The 15,618-nt window shown below is 43.6% G+C and overlaps 1 protein-coding gene across 1 annotated transcript in view; it reads left to right on the plus strand.

The window, feature by feature from the left end:
- daam2 (dishevelled associated activator of morphogenesis 2) overlaps positions 1-15,618 on the plus strand; it is a 145,684-nt gene that overhangs the window by 50,338 nt on the left and 79,728 nt on the right. The window contains exon 2 of the mRNA XM_080413281.1: positions 5,815-6,168. Within this exon, the coding sequence (XP_080269407.1) occupies positions 5,998-6,168 (171 nt within the window). The 5' untranslated portion in view covers positions 5,815-5,997. The remainder of the gene's footprint in view (positions 1-5,814; positions 6,169-15,618) is intronic.

Consider the following 15,618-nt stretch of genomic DNA (forward strand, 5'->3'; position numbering starts at 1 on the left):
GTGCAGGTACACCGTAGTCCTACTTACTGTATGCTCGTGCATGCATGTATCTGCGCATAATACACGTGCATGCTTAAACATGAGCGGGGTGTGTCTGTGCATGAAAAATGAGTAAGCCTGGTGTTCTAATGTGCATGTTTGTAGTGTGTGTTTGTGTGTGTGTGTGCATGTGCGCATGCATGCATTTGAGCAGTGTTCACGCCATGAAGCAGAACTAACACATTTTTATGTAGTTGTTTCTTCAAGTGCATGCAAACTGGCCGTTCATCATCTGCAGGCAAGCGTGTGGGAAAAAATGGCTGGGAGGATAAAAAATCCCTGTCTTTACGTACCTCTCCAATCTTTTCTCATTTGCAACACACACACACACACACACACACACACACACACACACACACACACACACACACACACACACACACACACACCCCAAGTAGCAGAAATAGATGTAGAAATTGTTCATACTAGAGGTACCTGTTCCCCAAAGATGTTGGGGTTCCTTCCCGTCACATTCGATGTCACTCTAATGTCTGTCACTGTCACTGGTATAGGGGGAAATGTAATGTGTGTTTGTGTGCGCTCTCCCACACACTTGGCTAAGTCACGAGCCAGGGAGATGTGACAACGAACCCACCGATTTAAAGAGAATAGATAACAAGACGGGAAATAAAACATAAAACCAGAGAAAGCGTCTCTGTTTGCGATAGAAAAGCAAGAGGGAATGGAACTCGGTAGCTCCCTGCGGGGAGGGGGGGGGGAGTAAAGGGGACAGTGTAATGTTGAAATGGATGCGGTGTTGCCATGTCTGCTTATTATGAGCGACTTAGGGCTATTTTTTTCTGTAAAAGGCGCAAGTAAATATTGGTAGTTGCAGGTTGTGTCTTTTTTTTGGGGGGCTTTTTAAAGTGTAGTTGCTTATTTTGGGCTTGATACCAAATGTTGTTTAAAACCAGTGGTTCTCAAACATTTTCATCCGCCCCATGAAAGATTTGTGTTGTTAAAATGTTTCAAAAAAATATTCCACATTTTGTTTTTTTCAAGATTTGTTTTCGATCCACAAGCTTTCTTTCAATGTTCGTTTTCGATCTCACAATGCGTTGAGATGTGACGCGTTGTGAGCTTGTATATTGGCTATTTTCAAATAGCCAATGTAAATATGGGTTTAAAGTGCTCATGTGGCCTAGTAGCTTCTTTTGGGCTTGTTTTCATTGACCCGGTTGCTTATTTCTCTCGCAAACTCTGGCAACATAAGGCCGGCAGTGATGGACTGAGTCAATTTGGCGTGTGTGTGTGTGTGTGCAGAGAGCAATGGTAAACAGTACTGCAAAAATCAATCATTTATACACCAACGCATGCCCTCCATTATCTATCTTCTAACATTCGTGCAAGGCTTGTGTGTGGGTTTGTGTATGTTCCTGTGTTTGTGTGTACGTGGGTGTGTTTATGAGTGTGTGTGTACTTGTATTACTATACTTGCGAGGGCCAAATTGTTCAATTTCAAAAACAGACAGGACAAATTATTGTTTTATCATAACAAATAAAAGATTTGTTAGGATTAGGCATTAGGGCAGGGGTCTTTTTCTTTACATGAACCACTTGAACCCTAGCATCCTCATTCTGAGCGTAATTTTTTTTGAGGGTTTAAGTGGTTAATTGTCTGAAAATGCACATTAACATGAATCCAACACAACGCTACACATTGACATTGCTGTCAAACACGTCTATGAAAAAAGTTTAATCTGCAACACAATTTCATACGATATGTAGTGGGGGGGTCCCTGCCTCACCTCTCTCTCAGCTAAGGGGTCCTTGGCCTGAAAAACGTTGGGGTTGGAGTTTTTATAATATCAAATACCAAGAATATCAGACCTACAAGCTGTGCAACGTGCTGTGAGCTTGTAGATTGGCAATTTTCGGTGCGTGACACTCAGTATAACTCAGGCTTTAGGGTTAGGGTTAAAAATGGCAAACGGCCATCCTAAAATGTTGACGTCCTCACAAGTATAGTAGTACAAACGTGTGTGTGTGTGTGTGTGTGTGTGTATTTGGATCACTTGGCCTACTTTTCCTGGGTATGGGCTGGCAGCGGGCCAGCAGGAATGGTGCTGCTGAGTGAGGACCGGCCGCACGTGGAGATAGAGAGAGAGACACACACACACACACACACACACACACACACACTTAAGACAGGAGTTTCAGGATGTTATCGTGCTGAATCCCCTGTCGAGCAGCCTCTCCTTCGCTGGGCTCCACCAGCTGTCCACATGCAACCGAAACACTCTCTCTTCCATAATGACTTGGCACGGACTCCTCGCGCTGGATCTTGTCCTAATAAAAGAAGAAGAAACCATTCAGAAAGCGCTGTGTCATGGCTTTCCCCAGGTGATAAAAACCTGAAAGAACCTGCGTGGTTTGTCTACTTACCAAGTACATGCAGAATGCGGAATCCTGAGTGTTAGTTCATCCACATGGACAAGAGCGTCTCTATTCCAGTGGTTCTCTAACGTTTTTCGTGTCAAGGACCCCCAAATTCTCACGTATTAGTCTACGGATCCCCATTTAAAAAAGATATGCCAGGGACCCCCATAAGAGACGTTAGGATCCATTTGGTTCCATTTGTACGCTCTCAGAGTTACAGATACATTAAGGGTTCATTTGGTTCCTAACTAAATCATTTGGCTGGGGACCCCCTGGCACCCCCTTCAAGGACCCCACTTTGAGAACCACTGCTCTATTCTATGGGGAACAGAGATGTGGTGTGTAGAGAAAAAAAGGAGCGTACCAAGTATATAGCCCTGGGGTACCCCGGTCAACTAGGTTTAAGTGCTGTGTAGAAATTGACCCATAAATCTATATTTTTGACACTGCCAATCTTATTTTTTTTTTTCATGCAGTGCTCTCTTATTTTTGTTCCCAGTTCAACACTGAGCTACAAGATAAGATAACAGCAAACCATGATGGAACACTTATCTTCTATGCCTGTGCACGTTTGGTTTTATTATGCGACGTCTGGCCAAATCTGTGTGGTTGTTTGTAATAGTTATGTTAAAGCAGCAAACTCCTCCAAAGATGTGGAGCATCACATGAGAAACCCATTATGCAGACTCCATTCGACAGCAGTCAGATTCCGCCTCTGTTGAAACAACAGTGGCTTGGTGAGGTGGGCACATTAATTTCGACTGTGTGTGTGTGTGTGTGTGTGTGTGTGTGTGTGTGTGACATTGGGTACAAATGTCGACACGACAACACTTGTCATTTCTATGGGGGACGGAATGTCACACCTTTGTTGTCTAACAGCGCATAGGCCTTGTTGTCACAACTATGGCTTTGCACAGTGCTTTGTATTTGTGCTGTTAAGGCACACAGGTGCAGGATCACATGCAAGCATGCTCACACACTCACACACACACACACACACACACACACACACACACACACACACACACACACACACACACACACACACACACACACACACACACACACACACACACACACACACACACACACACACACACACACACACACACACTTAGCTGCCATCCAATATGCTGATGCAACAGCCTGCAAACAGCCACTATTTCAGGCTGTTCACATGTGTGTATTATTCAAAGCCCTTAGTTAGTATGCAGCATTAAAACGTCATGGAGCATGTAATATTCACAAAAACCTCCCAATCACTACAACTACAACTCTATTTAATGTATGTTCCTGCCATCCATTTGCCACAGCCCCTGCGCTCTCTCTAGCTCCTGCTTGCAGACTTAGGGCGCCTTCAAGCAGGCGGAAAGAAAAACCAACGGAGCAGTAGACCGAAAGGCAAAATGGAAATCTGGTGTTTTCCCTTTTTGCCCCCCCCCCATTTCAGCTTCTGTCAAGGGCCCAGCGCATTCATAAAGAATTTAACCGTCCCGGGCTATTTTTAGACACACGTTGAGAACTCCTACGCAGAACCACTTGTGCTGGAGCGAGCTTGATGTGCGGGTAGCTGCGCTCACTCGAGATGTAGGCTATTGCACTGTAAAATCCCGAAGGTTCATTTAACTCTGAGAGTGTACAAATGTAACATTTGTACACTCTCAGAGTTACAGTTACAGACCCATAAGGGTCCAACCATCTATCATTTTAGCTGGGGACCCCCTAGAACCCCCTCAAGGACATGTGTACACTCTTCAATCAAATCATTCAATCAATGCTTTATCTATGCAGCACATTTCATACATCAAGAGCAGTCCAATGCGTTTCACAGAAGAGGTTCGGAGTTGCAACTGGATAAATGAACACTTGAGGATTTACATCAAGCCGAGGTCTTAAACTCCGACTGCCCCTATTAAACAAAACAGGTGCGAGGCCTCCGCATTTTTCCCACGACCTGTTTACGCTTTCCTTGCTAGTTTCTGGGTCTGAAACCGCCTTAATTGTAATCCTCGGCAGCGATGGCTGTAAATTATTTCAAAGTGGGAGGTCAACTGTAGACTGTGGGATGAATCTTCTCTTATTTTCCCTCTCTGTGCTGTTGTAGGTCTTTGGTTTTTAGTGTTGTCTTTGCCAGAGCTGCATACATTTTTCATGGGAGTAAATAGCTTTATAATTGAGCTGGCTTCTAGGGGGTTTATTTCCCCCCTCCTTTGGTCAAGTGGTTTTGGTCTGGTGTGTGTGTGTGTGTGTAATGTGTCAATGCTATTAGCATAACACTTTTTATGCTAGGGCCATTCATTCACAAATTGCAGGAGGTTGTTGGCACAAGAGGTTTAAGCATGCGTAATTTGTGTGTGCGCGCGGCGATGTGCGCGCGTGCTTGCGTGCGTGCGGACATAATAGAGAGTTACGCGTACTGTACCGACCACCCATATCCTTTCGGCGGCGTTGAGGAAATCCTCCTCCCATTTAAACCTCTCCCCTCATTGTAGTGGATGTCATTCTTCTCGCTGTCCACGCACACGCACGCACACGCACCCACACCCACACCCACACGGTGCGTTAGCGCCACTCCATTGGAGCAGTTAGTGTAGCATTGGGTCACCACTGTTGGGTGCAGACTCACGGTGCAGGCACCATTGTACCACATTAGACAAGAGGTCTCTTTGTCACGCACTGAAAGCCTGCGATGTCAGGGCTTGGCTACGGTGTCCGATATCATCCACGCGGTAAAACCCTCAGTGTTGGTTGAACTCTTGAGTGTAAAAAGTGGACCCGGAAGCAGAGCTATTTTCAGCACACATTGATGTTGAGGGGGAAAAAGGGAAGGGGACCAAGTATAGGCCCCCATGGGGCATCTAATTGCTGTTGGGCAGAAAGCTCTTATCTCTAGATTTTAACTTTTAATTCATAAATGAACGCCCTACTTGATCATTCTACAACGTCACACAAAAGTATCAAAAGTAGCAGATCTACAAGCTCGAAACGTGACACGTTACTTTTGAGCTTGACCTTGACCTTTTCGTTTTTGAATTTGAATACTGAAAAGTACTGATGAGGTTTCCACCCAACAGAGACTATATCGTTGCTGTAAGGCAGAAAGCTTGTATCACCACATTTCAAAATTGTATTTCGTCATATGACTGTGTCGCACAAAAGTTGCAAGAATTGCCCATCTACAAGCTCACAACGCGTGCTTGTCGATCTGCTATTTTCGCTATTTCTGACAATGTTATGGAAAGTAACGTGACCAGTACATGTTTCGGCACACAGGGTTTCCCGACCCGACAGCGCCGATATAGAGCTCCTATAGTGTTAGTTACAAGCATTTCAACTGTCTTCCTATAATAACCTCCTCTCTTTCTCTGCCTTGTGTTTCTCTTCCCTCTCTTCCAGATCATGCCCCCTAGATAGCAAGCCTCGACCTCCCCTCCACTCCCCCCCCTCCCCGCCCCTACCCCCCCTAACCCCCCCACCCTCCCTGCGGCGCCCCCTTCAAGACCCGACGGCAGCGCCCGGCCCGGCGAGCCGCCAATCGCCGCCTCCTCCTCCGTCGACGTCATCGTCTTGGCCTTCGCCATGCCGCCCAGGAAGCGGACGCGGGCCGGCCTGGGCTTCCTGTGCTGCTTCGGCGGCAGCGAGCCCCTGGAGATCAACCTGAAGGACAGCAGCGTGCCGCTGCAGCTGCTGGAGTTCAGCGCCCCCATGCCCCCCGAGGAGGAGCTGAACGCACGCTTCTCCGAGCTGGTGGTGAGTGAGTGAGGATGGGGATACCTGTGTGTGTGTGTGTGTGTGTGTGTGTGTGTGTGTGTGTGTGACGTGATTGCACTTTAACCCATTAAGGCCTGAGGTTCCGATTCTACAAAATGCTAACTTCTTCTTCTAAATCCTAACAGTTTTTTTTTTAAATGTATGTTGCTATATCAGTGGTTTTCAAACGTTTTAATGTCAAGGAGCGCAAAATGTATATGTATTTGGCCGCGGACCCCCATCTCAAAATATTTTGTTCCAGGGACCCCCCAGAAGCAAAGATTTGAGTTAGAAATGTTCGGTTAAAAAATAAATATATTCAAAGATTTGCATTTTGCACACATTTTCTCGATTAAAAAAAAAATAGCAGATATGAGCTTGTAGATCTGCTATTTTTGAATAGCCAAAGTGTATAATAATGCTTTTTAGCTCAAATCTAAAAATGCGTCCCAGGTCTTAATGGGTTAACCGTTGACCGGAGTCCCTCAGGGCTCTACACTAGTGTCTCTTCTGTTTTCTGTTGTTGTGGGGAAGGCTTTAGCTGAAAATATCCGATCGACAAGCTCACAACGTGTCTTGTCTCAAAAGTATTTTGCTAATTATTTCGGGTTGTGACCTTATAGATCGGCGATGTATGCAGGGGTTAAAGTGGTTAAACCGATTTTAATGCTATTGACACATTTAGCTGGGGACCCCCTGGAACCCCCTCAATGGCCCCCCTGGGGTTCCCATCCCCCACCTTGAGAAGAAGACCAAATAGGGGTTAGCACAGCAGTGAGACTATACACATGGGGGGGGGGGGTTTAATTGGCATAATGACGATACTAGAGGAAGACAAAGGAGAAGAATCGGGGAGTTTTAAAGCAACAGTCTCGTTCACACAAGTCGTGGCGTCACGGGGTGCTAAAGCGTGCGACCGTTTAGCAGTGGTGAAAAGTAACTAAGTACATTTACTCAAGTACTGTACTTAAGTAAAATTTTGAGGTACTTTTACTTTACTGGAGTACTTCCAATTTTCAATACTTTTACTTCTACTCCACTACATCTCAGAGGCAAATATTGTTCTTTTACTACAATTATTTGGAAACTTTAGTTACTGGTTACTTTGTAGATTTTGATTATTATTACAAAACATACATTAACCACTTCAGCCCTATACATTTTGGCCATTTGAAAATAGCAGATCTACAAGCCCACAATGCGTCGCATCGTGAACTTGTAGTTCTGCTATTTTCAAAAGATGTTTATACTTGAAAACTTGTGAAATGGGACATTCTGCATAATGAGTACTTTCTACTTTTGCTACTTTCAGTACATTTTGATGCCAATACTTTTGAATTCTGATCTTTTACTTGTTTCAGAGTATTTCTACATTGCAATATTGATACTTTTACTTAAGTAAAGATTTTGAGTACTTTCTCCACCACTGCCGTTTTGTCTAACCAGCCGTGCTTAGATAATTAACAGGAAATTTGTACTGTACGTTCAGACAGGTCTATCCTCGGAGAGCAGTTACTTCTACTACAATAGACACCTGACATCATTGTCTGTACTGCATAATGTTACCCCACGTCCTCCATTAGATAAAAGGCTGCTCCACCGTTTTATTCGTTACACATAACAACCAATAATCCAGTGCTTGTTGTTTTGTAAAATGAGTGGATGCGGGTAGGCTCCATTTAATGTGGGTTGGCAAAAATATGCTTATATCAGCAGGTACCAACCTTTGTCATTCAACCAATCACGACATTTGCCTGTCAATGTTCCACACAGAGCTATAATATTCATTATTCTATATTACACTTGAGGGTCTAATTTTCGGCATTTTAATTCAGTCAGGGGAGCAGGGATAAAACATAACCGCCCCCGGGGATAAAAGGTAACGGGGGCAGTGGTGGAAAAAGTACTCAAATGTTTTACTTAGTAAAAGTGTCAATACTGCAATGTAGAAGTACTCTGTTACAGGTAAAAGTAGTAAAAGTTTTTAAAAGTACAAAAGTATTGGTATAAAAATGTATGTAAAGTACCAAAAGTATTGAAAATAGCAGATCTACAAGCTCACAACGCGTCGCATGGCGACGCGTTGTGAGCTTGTAGATCGGCTATTTTCAAATAGCCTAGGTATAAGATAGGGCTAAAGTGGTTAATGTATGTTTTACAATGTAATAATTTGTATCTGCAAAGTAACTAGTAACTAAAGTTTTCAAATAATTGTAGTGGAGTAAAAGTAAAATATTTGCCTCTGAGATGTAGTGGAGTAGAAGTAAAAGTATTGGAAATACTCAAGTAAAGTACAAATAACTCAAAATTTGACTTAAAGTAAATGTACTTAGTTACTTTCCACCACTGACGGGGGGGGGGGGGGTGTATCAAAAGCAGAGGCATGAAATCCCCCCCCCCCAATCCAACCCTGGTTAGCACAATCTGGTGGAGCACACCAAACATTTCAACACACATGCTTGTATTAGCGTGACAAATAAATCTCTTGAACCTTACGAATCTTCTCTATGTCACACAAGGGACCTATTTCCAAACGAGTCGTTGTGCAGAAACCAGCCACTGCTTGCTTACATTAGTAACTGAGTGAAAACAGAAGTCAAATGTGTTCTGGAACAAGCTCAGGACAGTACAGTGGTACAATATAAATCCTGGAATGTTCCCTTGTTTTTTTCCTTAACCCATTCGGGGGAAAGCATCTGTGTCATTTTTTACTTTGGCTATTCAGAAATAGCAGATATACAAGCTCATAGCACGTCACTTCGTCCTCGACTCCACGTCTTTGAATATATATATTTGAAAAGCGAACATTTTTAAATCAAATCTTTGCTTCTTGGAGTCCCTGGAACCAGATATTTTGAGATGGGGGGGTCAGCGCCCAAATACATATACTTTTTTTATGTATAAGTTTGAGAACCACTGATATAGCAACGTTTTTCAGGAAACTGTTTCGGCCTCAGGTCTTAATGGGTTAATGGGAAGCAGCCATTGACTTCCCTTCCTTGCAGGTCGTTCACTATCCCGGCCCTAAATGGGATTAGCGATGGGAAGGGGATTGCATCCTGTGGTGTGTGTGGACGTCTTGATGGTTGGATGAGCTAAAACCCCTGGCACCCCATACCCTTGTCCATTCTGCTACACCCAGCCCCACCCTTTGCCTTACTTACGTTCCATCTCATGCCCAGATCGTGCTTGTTGTGTGGGTGGGTGTCTGGCAGGCTGGCATGGCTGTGTGGGCCTGGCTGTACCTACAGTGTTGAGAGTGTTGTTTGGAGGCCCAGCTGTCGGAGCCAAGTGGTCTGCTATGGGTTTCAGCTTGCGTCCAAAGTTTGGACATGAAAACAATTGTTCATTTTACTATTTTTCTCTTGCTCGATTCTCTGTCCTGTCCTTCTATCTGTGACGGACATTTGTCATTGTGTCTCACCATTTTACGCAAGTTCCTGCAAAGAAATACCACTATAACTATTGAGAACAACTTAGGAAATGTTTATTCTATATTGTAATACATTTGTCGTCAAGGCAGATCTTTGTTCAGTTGTTGAGGTGTGACAAATTGTCCCAGAATTTGCTGTCTGCTGCACCGTATTATGACTACTAATGTACTGCACAGGCCATTTACCTACTATAGAGAGCAGCCCTAACACACTTAGGTTTAAAACGAAGTTAGGATGATAGTGATCAAGAGAGATGGCAAACTAGCCTGGCTCCAGACCATAGACTCCGCCCAGTCAGGCGATCGGGCTAATGGCAAAACTCCAGTTAGATTGAACCAGTGAAGTCTAGGCCAGTGGTTCTCAAACTTTTTCATATCAAGGACCCCCAAATTGATATATATTTGGCCGTGGACCCCCATCTGAAAATATTTTATGTCAGAGATCCCCCCAGAAGAGAAGATTTGTGTTAAAAAAATGCAAAATTTTTCAAACACTGTCAAGATTTTTCTAAAATAACAGCGGTATATAAGTATATCTTGTACCGCTATTATACCGCTTATATATCTGCTATTTTTTGGATAGCCAACGTTTAAAATATGGATATGGATAAAAAATGATTGTGATGCTTTATTAACAAATTTTACTGGGGACCCCCTGGAACCCCCTCAAGGACCCCTGGGGACCCCAGAACCCCACTTTGAGAACCACTGGTCTAGGCCTTAATGAACCACTAGGTGGCTATTAAATAAAATATCAGATTTATGTGGGATATGTACACCGCATAATTACAACACCAACATACAGTAATGACACTTTCCCTGTTCACAACTGAAAGGCCTGGCTAGACGCTTTACAAGAAGCAGGTCGTTACATGGGGAGAGGTTGCACGAAAAGCTCGGAAAAGCGAGTTGGAGGTGTGTGTTGCTGTGGATAAAACCAAAACATGCCTGGCATATGGGAATGCTTAGCCAAATCACGGCAGCCCTCATAGTCCAGAACAAGGCAGAATGACCCACAGCTTATTTAGGGTAAATATCCAAGCTGAAGGAAGAAAAGGGAAAGGAGAGAAGGATCTCCTCTCTGGTTTCAAAACCTCTTCACATGTCGTCGCCGTCTTCGGGCAGAAACCTTGTATCTCCAAATTTGAACTTTTAATGTTTTTTTCCTTAAATGAATGCCCTGCTTTGTCGTACGATAGTGTCGCACAAAAGTAGCAAAAATAGCTGATCTACAAGCTTGCAACGTGTCGCGGTGCGATGCGTTGTGAGCTTGTAGATTAGCTTGTTTATGTTCAAAAGTGAAAGGGGTTTATGTTCAAAAGTGAAAGGGGTTAAGTGTGTCCATTTCCTGACAAGTTACAGTTTTGGACATACAAGGTTTCTGCCCGACAGCGACGATGTAGTGTAGCTGTCCAAGTCAGGGCCAAGGGGAGGATTTGGTGTTTTCTGATTGGAACTGGGCCCATTCCACATGTTGTTATGAGTGGAGCTTTCTTCGGATTGTTACTGGATGGCTCGCGGCTGATGGTCTGGGACGCGAGCACAGATCTTTGGTCTGCTGTGTGCACCGTTTACCGGACACTATGGCTGAGTACCTGTTAACCGCAGTGGCTCTCAACCTTTTCTGGATCAGGGCCCACTTGAAAATCTTGCAAGCGTTTGCCGCCCACTTTAAGCTGGGTGGGCCGTCAGATGGGTGGGCCTTGCTGCTTGCTCAGGGGATGAATTGAATCTTGACCATCGTCAGGTCAAAATTGGTGTCAGATCCTGTGTCTAGGTGAGACATGACCTTTGATACAGATCTAAATGTCTCAATAGAAGTGCAGGGAGACAAAATTCAACCACCCCAATTGTATAAGTTATGCAAGGGTTATGCAGATCTAAATGTCTCAATAGAAGTGCAGGGAGACAAAATTCAACCACCCCAATTGTATAAGTTATGCAAGGGTTATGCATTGTTGAGAAATAAAACCCGACAGGGTGCCATAATCACCCGTCAATTATTCTGCTTATTACACGACTACTTTTTAATTAATACATTGTCCCAAAAGTAACAACAAAACAAAGTATTTCCTTGCTTACGGTAATGAAAGCATTCCATAAGGGCAGACACGGTCGCCTCGGAAAACAAGGAAGTGTTAATCGAATAGAATACATTTTCGGTTAACTGCATTGTCTATTTCTCGCTTCAAATGTTTTTAAAAACATTCTTGAGAGCAATGATTAGCTGTAAATAACATAGTGTGTTTGTTTACATGGCTGTCATGTTGGATACAGCACAAAATCAAGCAGCGTAGCAGGTGCTCCGAGTCTTTGATTAGACAGCGTTCTGTTATAGAGTTCATCGGTCATTATACAGAAATAACACACAGCTGAATTCAGTGATTGACCAATCAGAATCAAGCATTCAACCAAGCCGTGTAATACATTGCATTAACATACTTTACCATACATATTGGACAAAATAACATTTTATTCATTAAATAAAAGTTACATAGTGCCGCTTTAAGTGATAAATAGGGACGCCAGGGTTAAAGTGGTTAAAAGTGGCTTGTTACGAAGTTTGAAGGGGAAACCTACACCTACTCTCCGTCCTGATCGATGAACCAGTCACCTGATAACTCACCCGGTGACAGCTTTGACTCATGTCTGCTTTCATTGGCCGGGTCGGTAGAATAACCGGCCCTCAGCCTCGGCGGTGGTCGTCTGGCGAACGCATCGGTCCGAGCCGACGGTCCGCCAGCATCTGTTTTAGCCATCCTCCTGCAGGCGTGCGACGCGCCCATCGCTTGAGAGCGGTCATCCAAGCGTCCGCTACTATCCAAGCGTCCTCTCTATCAGACCTCCAGCTGTCGCGCACGCCGGGAACGCGGTGACACCGACACGGAGAACCTCAACGTGGGGGAGCGGAGGAGCCATGTGAGAAGGGAACCAGAGAAGAAGGGAGTCGTAAACATAACAGTGTTTCCGTGGCAACGGCAGGCAGGGGATTATTGTTATGGAAGCCTTTTTTCTCCAGGAGGGAGAGAATGTGGCTGAGTGGAGCCTTTAGGTAGGAGTTAGAGAGTAAATATCCCCTTTTTTTTCAAAATTTTAAAAACATGTAAAAAGAAAAAAGAAAATCAATAAATATTCAGAAATGTAAAAAGAGAATAATCAATAAATATTCAGAAATGTAGAAAAAAAGTTAAAACATTTCAGAAATAAAATAGTGAAAATACCTGATCTACAAGCACACAATGTGTCGCGATACGACGCATTGTGAGCTTATATAGGTCGTCAATTTTCACTATTAAATAGGGCTTAAAGGGATACTCCACTTTCAAATAAAATAAACATTTAAAAAATATATAAAAAATAAATGAAAAAAGTAATGGAAAAATCACGGCCCCCTCACGCATTAGAGTGTCCTACTAATGTGTGAGGGGGCCGTGATTTTGCCATAACTTCTTTCATTTTTTTTAAATATTTTTTTTAAATGTTTATTTTATTTGAAAGTGAAGTATCCCTTTAAGTGATTTAATTTATAATGTATACGTTCGGGGCCTGGGGAGAGACCCAATGTGTCTTTTCGGTATTGAACTGAAAGGTTTGGGAACCTCTGAGTTAGAGTGACGGATCTGGGACAGAGGAGCAAACCACCTCCACGTGTGTTCACCTCCAGCGTGGGGAGTAGAGACCGTAATGGAGAGTTTAGGCCTGATACAGTACAATGGTTCCCCCTGTAACCCCCCCCCAAGGACCCCTGGGGGTCCCCGGACCCCACTTTGAGAACCACCGTTGTAGACACATGAGAGTTTAGTATAGAATGTATAATCAAGAAGCCCTTTTACTGGTGTTGTGAAAATAATCTACTGTATAGTAGCAAACACAGCTCTATTTTGACAAAAGCAAAAGATGCTCTTCAGTAGTGTAAAGTACTGTAGGCTACAACATGTGGTCTATATATAATAGTTTTAAAATGACATGTTAAAATACAGTATGCCGTATCATATTTGATTGGTATACCTTTACAACAAGTACTGGGAAACAGTTATAGTGTTAGTTACCAGTCATTTTGTAAACACTGCCTTCCCTTTTGGCGAGTTTGCGGCGAGTCACAAAGCTCTCACGGAAATCAAACCCCACTTGGGACTCAACAGCACCCATACGAAACCCCTCCCACGCCGCTAGCTAACTCCTGCAAAACCCAGGGAAACAAACCTGGAAGCAATCGCCATTGATTTGGACACGCTGAGCGGAGACCACATCAGAGAGCCTAATGGATCGCACTAATCACAATGCACATTTGCAGCCGGCCGCAGAGTTTCCTGATAGCGAAGCGAGGTCTGCGCTCTGTTCATCGGATCTGGGCGCATGTCAATGGCGCCTTTCCAACGGTGTGTTTTAAAGGCAAGCACGCGTGCATGATATATGGGCCGCGTGTCGAACGTGGCACCTTGTCAAGAGAAATGGCGGCGTATTTCTGTTTAGCAGGCAACTCTCTCTTGATTGATACGATTTTATCATCGAATGTGAAATTGCTCTCACGTTCGGATAATTGGAAATGGCTTGCTCGCAATCACTGGGGTTCGAGGGGCTTGTGACTTTGGGTGCGTGCTGTGTAGTGTTTTTCAGTTGTGGCTTTAACCAAAATACCACTCTTGTTTCATTAGAAAACAAGTGTGAGGGTTTTCGGGGACAACAAGGCTGGCATTTTCAGCTGATGACGATTAAAAACCGTGGAAATCAAATTGTTGTTTGAATCAGTACACTGTGTGGATAGGTCTGCATATGGCCGCCATGTGTCAGTGACACAACTCATGTTTACTAAGGTTCAGGCCTGACCCAGCAAGTGCTACTGAACTCTGCAGACTTACTGTAACTCTGTAGATGTACCTCCTTTCTTCCTCTTCCCCCTTTTTCTTTTTTCCACGGCGCCGGGCCAGCAAGCCATGGGCATGTTGCACCCATGGATGTGCGTAGTGGGATGAACTGCATGCGCCCAACAAATTGCGCAAAATGGCCACACCACTGCATCGTGGGATTCACGGTATTCGTGCTTCTCTGTGGAGGGAGAAAAATCTAAAACATTGCTGCTGTCGGGTAGAAACCTTATCTCCATTTTAAAACTTTTTGTGCTTTTTTGTAAATTAACGCCCTACTTGATCATACTACAGCGTCACACAAAAGTATCAAAAGTAGCAGATCTACAAGCTTTTTTTGAGCTTGTCGATCTGCTACTTTTGCTACTTTTGAATTGGAATCCTGAAAAGCACCAATTTTTGGACATGAGGTTTCCACCCGGTAGAGATGAAATGTAAAAAATATATATAAAAGTGTGGGGGGGGGGGTTGAAATTGATTGATTGATTGAAAATTGTATTAGGCAAAAGAATGTAAAACAACACAAGTTACATTTATAATACTTTTGTCTAAAAGGTCCGACCAAAAAAGTCCTTGCGGACTTGTTTCTGTTGGGGTCCCTGAATTGATTTCATAGACAATTACTTTCTTACTTTTACTTTCTTAAGATTACTGGCAGTATGACACAATCATTTTGGTGTCGATCGGTCCAGTGATTTGCAAGATTAGCCCCGGACACTTCACTTGTGAGTCACATACCCATTTCTTGACTGCTCACCTTCCCACATAAAAACAACTATGCCAACAAAGGGCCAATAGAGGGTTTGGAGATTCCAAGAAGATAACGCACCGAAGATACATTTGAGAGAACGATGGAATGGAATTCAATGAAAAACCACTTAGTTAGGACGTTAGAACACACCCATGCAAAGCTCGACTGAACATCTGCCTTACAAGCAGGCTGCAACTAGTTGCTTTCCTGAACCTGGCTGAGAACAAGCATGTCAAACTGTGGGATCTGTTGTCAGTGGTTGAAAAAGTACTTACTTAAGTAAAAGTATCAATACTGCAATGTAGAAATACTCTGTTACAAGTAAAAGTCAGAAATTCTACATTTATTTGAGTTAAAGTACAAAAATATTGGTAACAAAATGTACTTAAAATACCAAATGT

The sequence above is a fragment of the Gymnoscopelus braueri genome, assembly GCF_963280865.1.
Source record: "Gymnoscopelus braueri genome assembly, chromosome: 19".
Classification (NCBI taxonomy): domain Eukaryota; kingdom Metazoa; phylum Chordata; class Actinopteri; order Myctophiformes; family Myctophidae; genus Gymnoscopelus; species Gymnoscopelus braueri.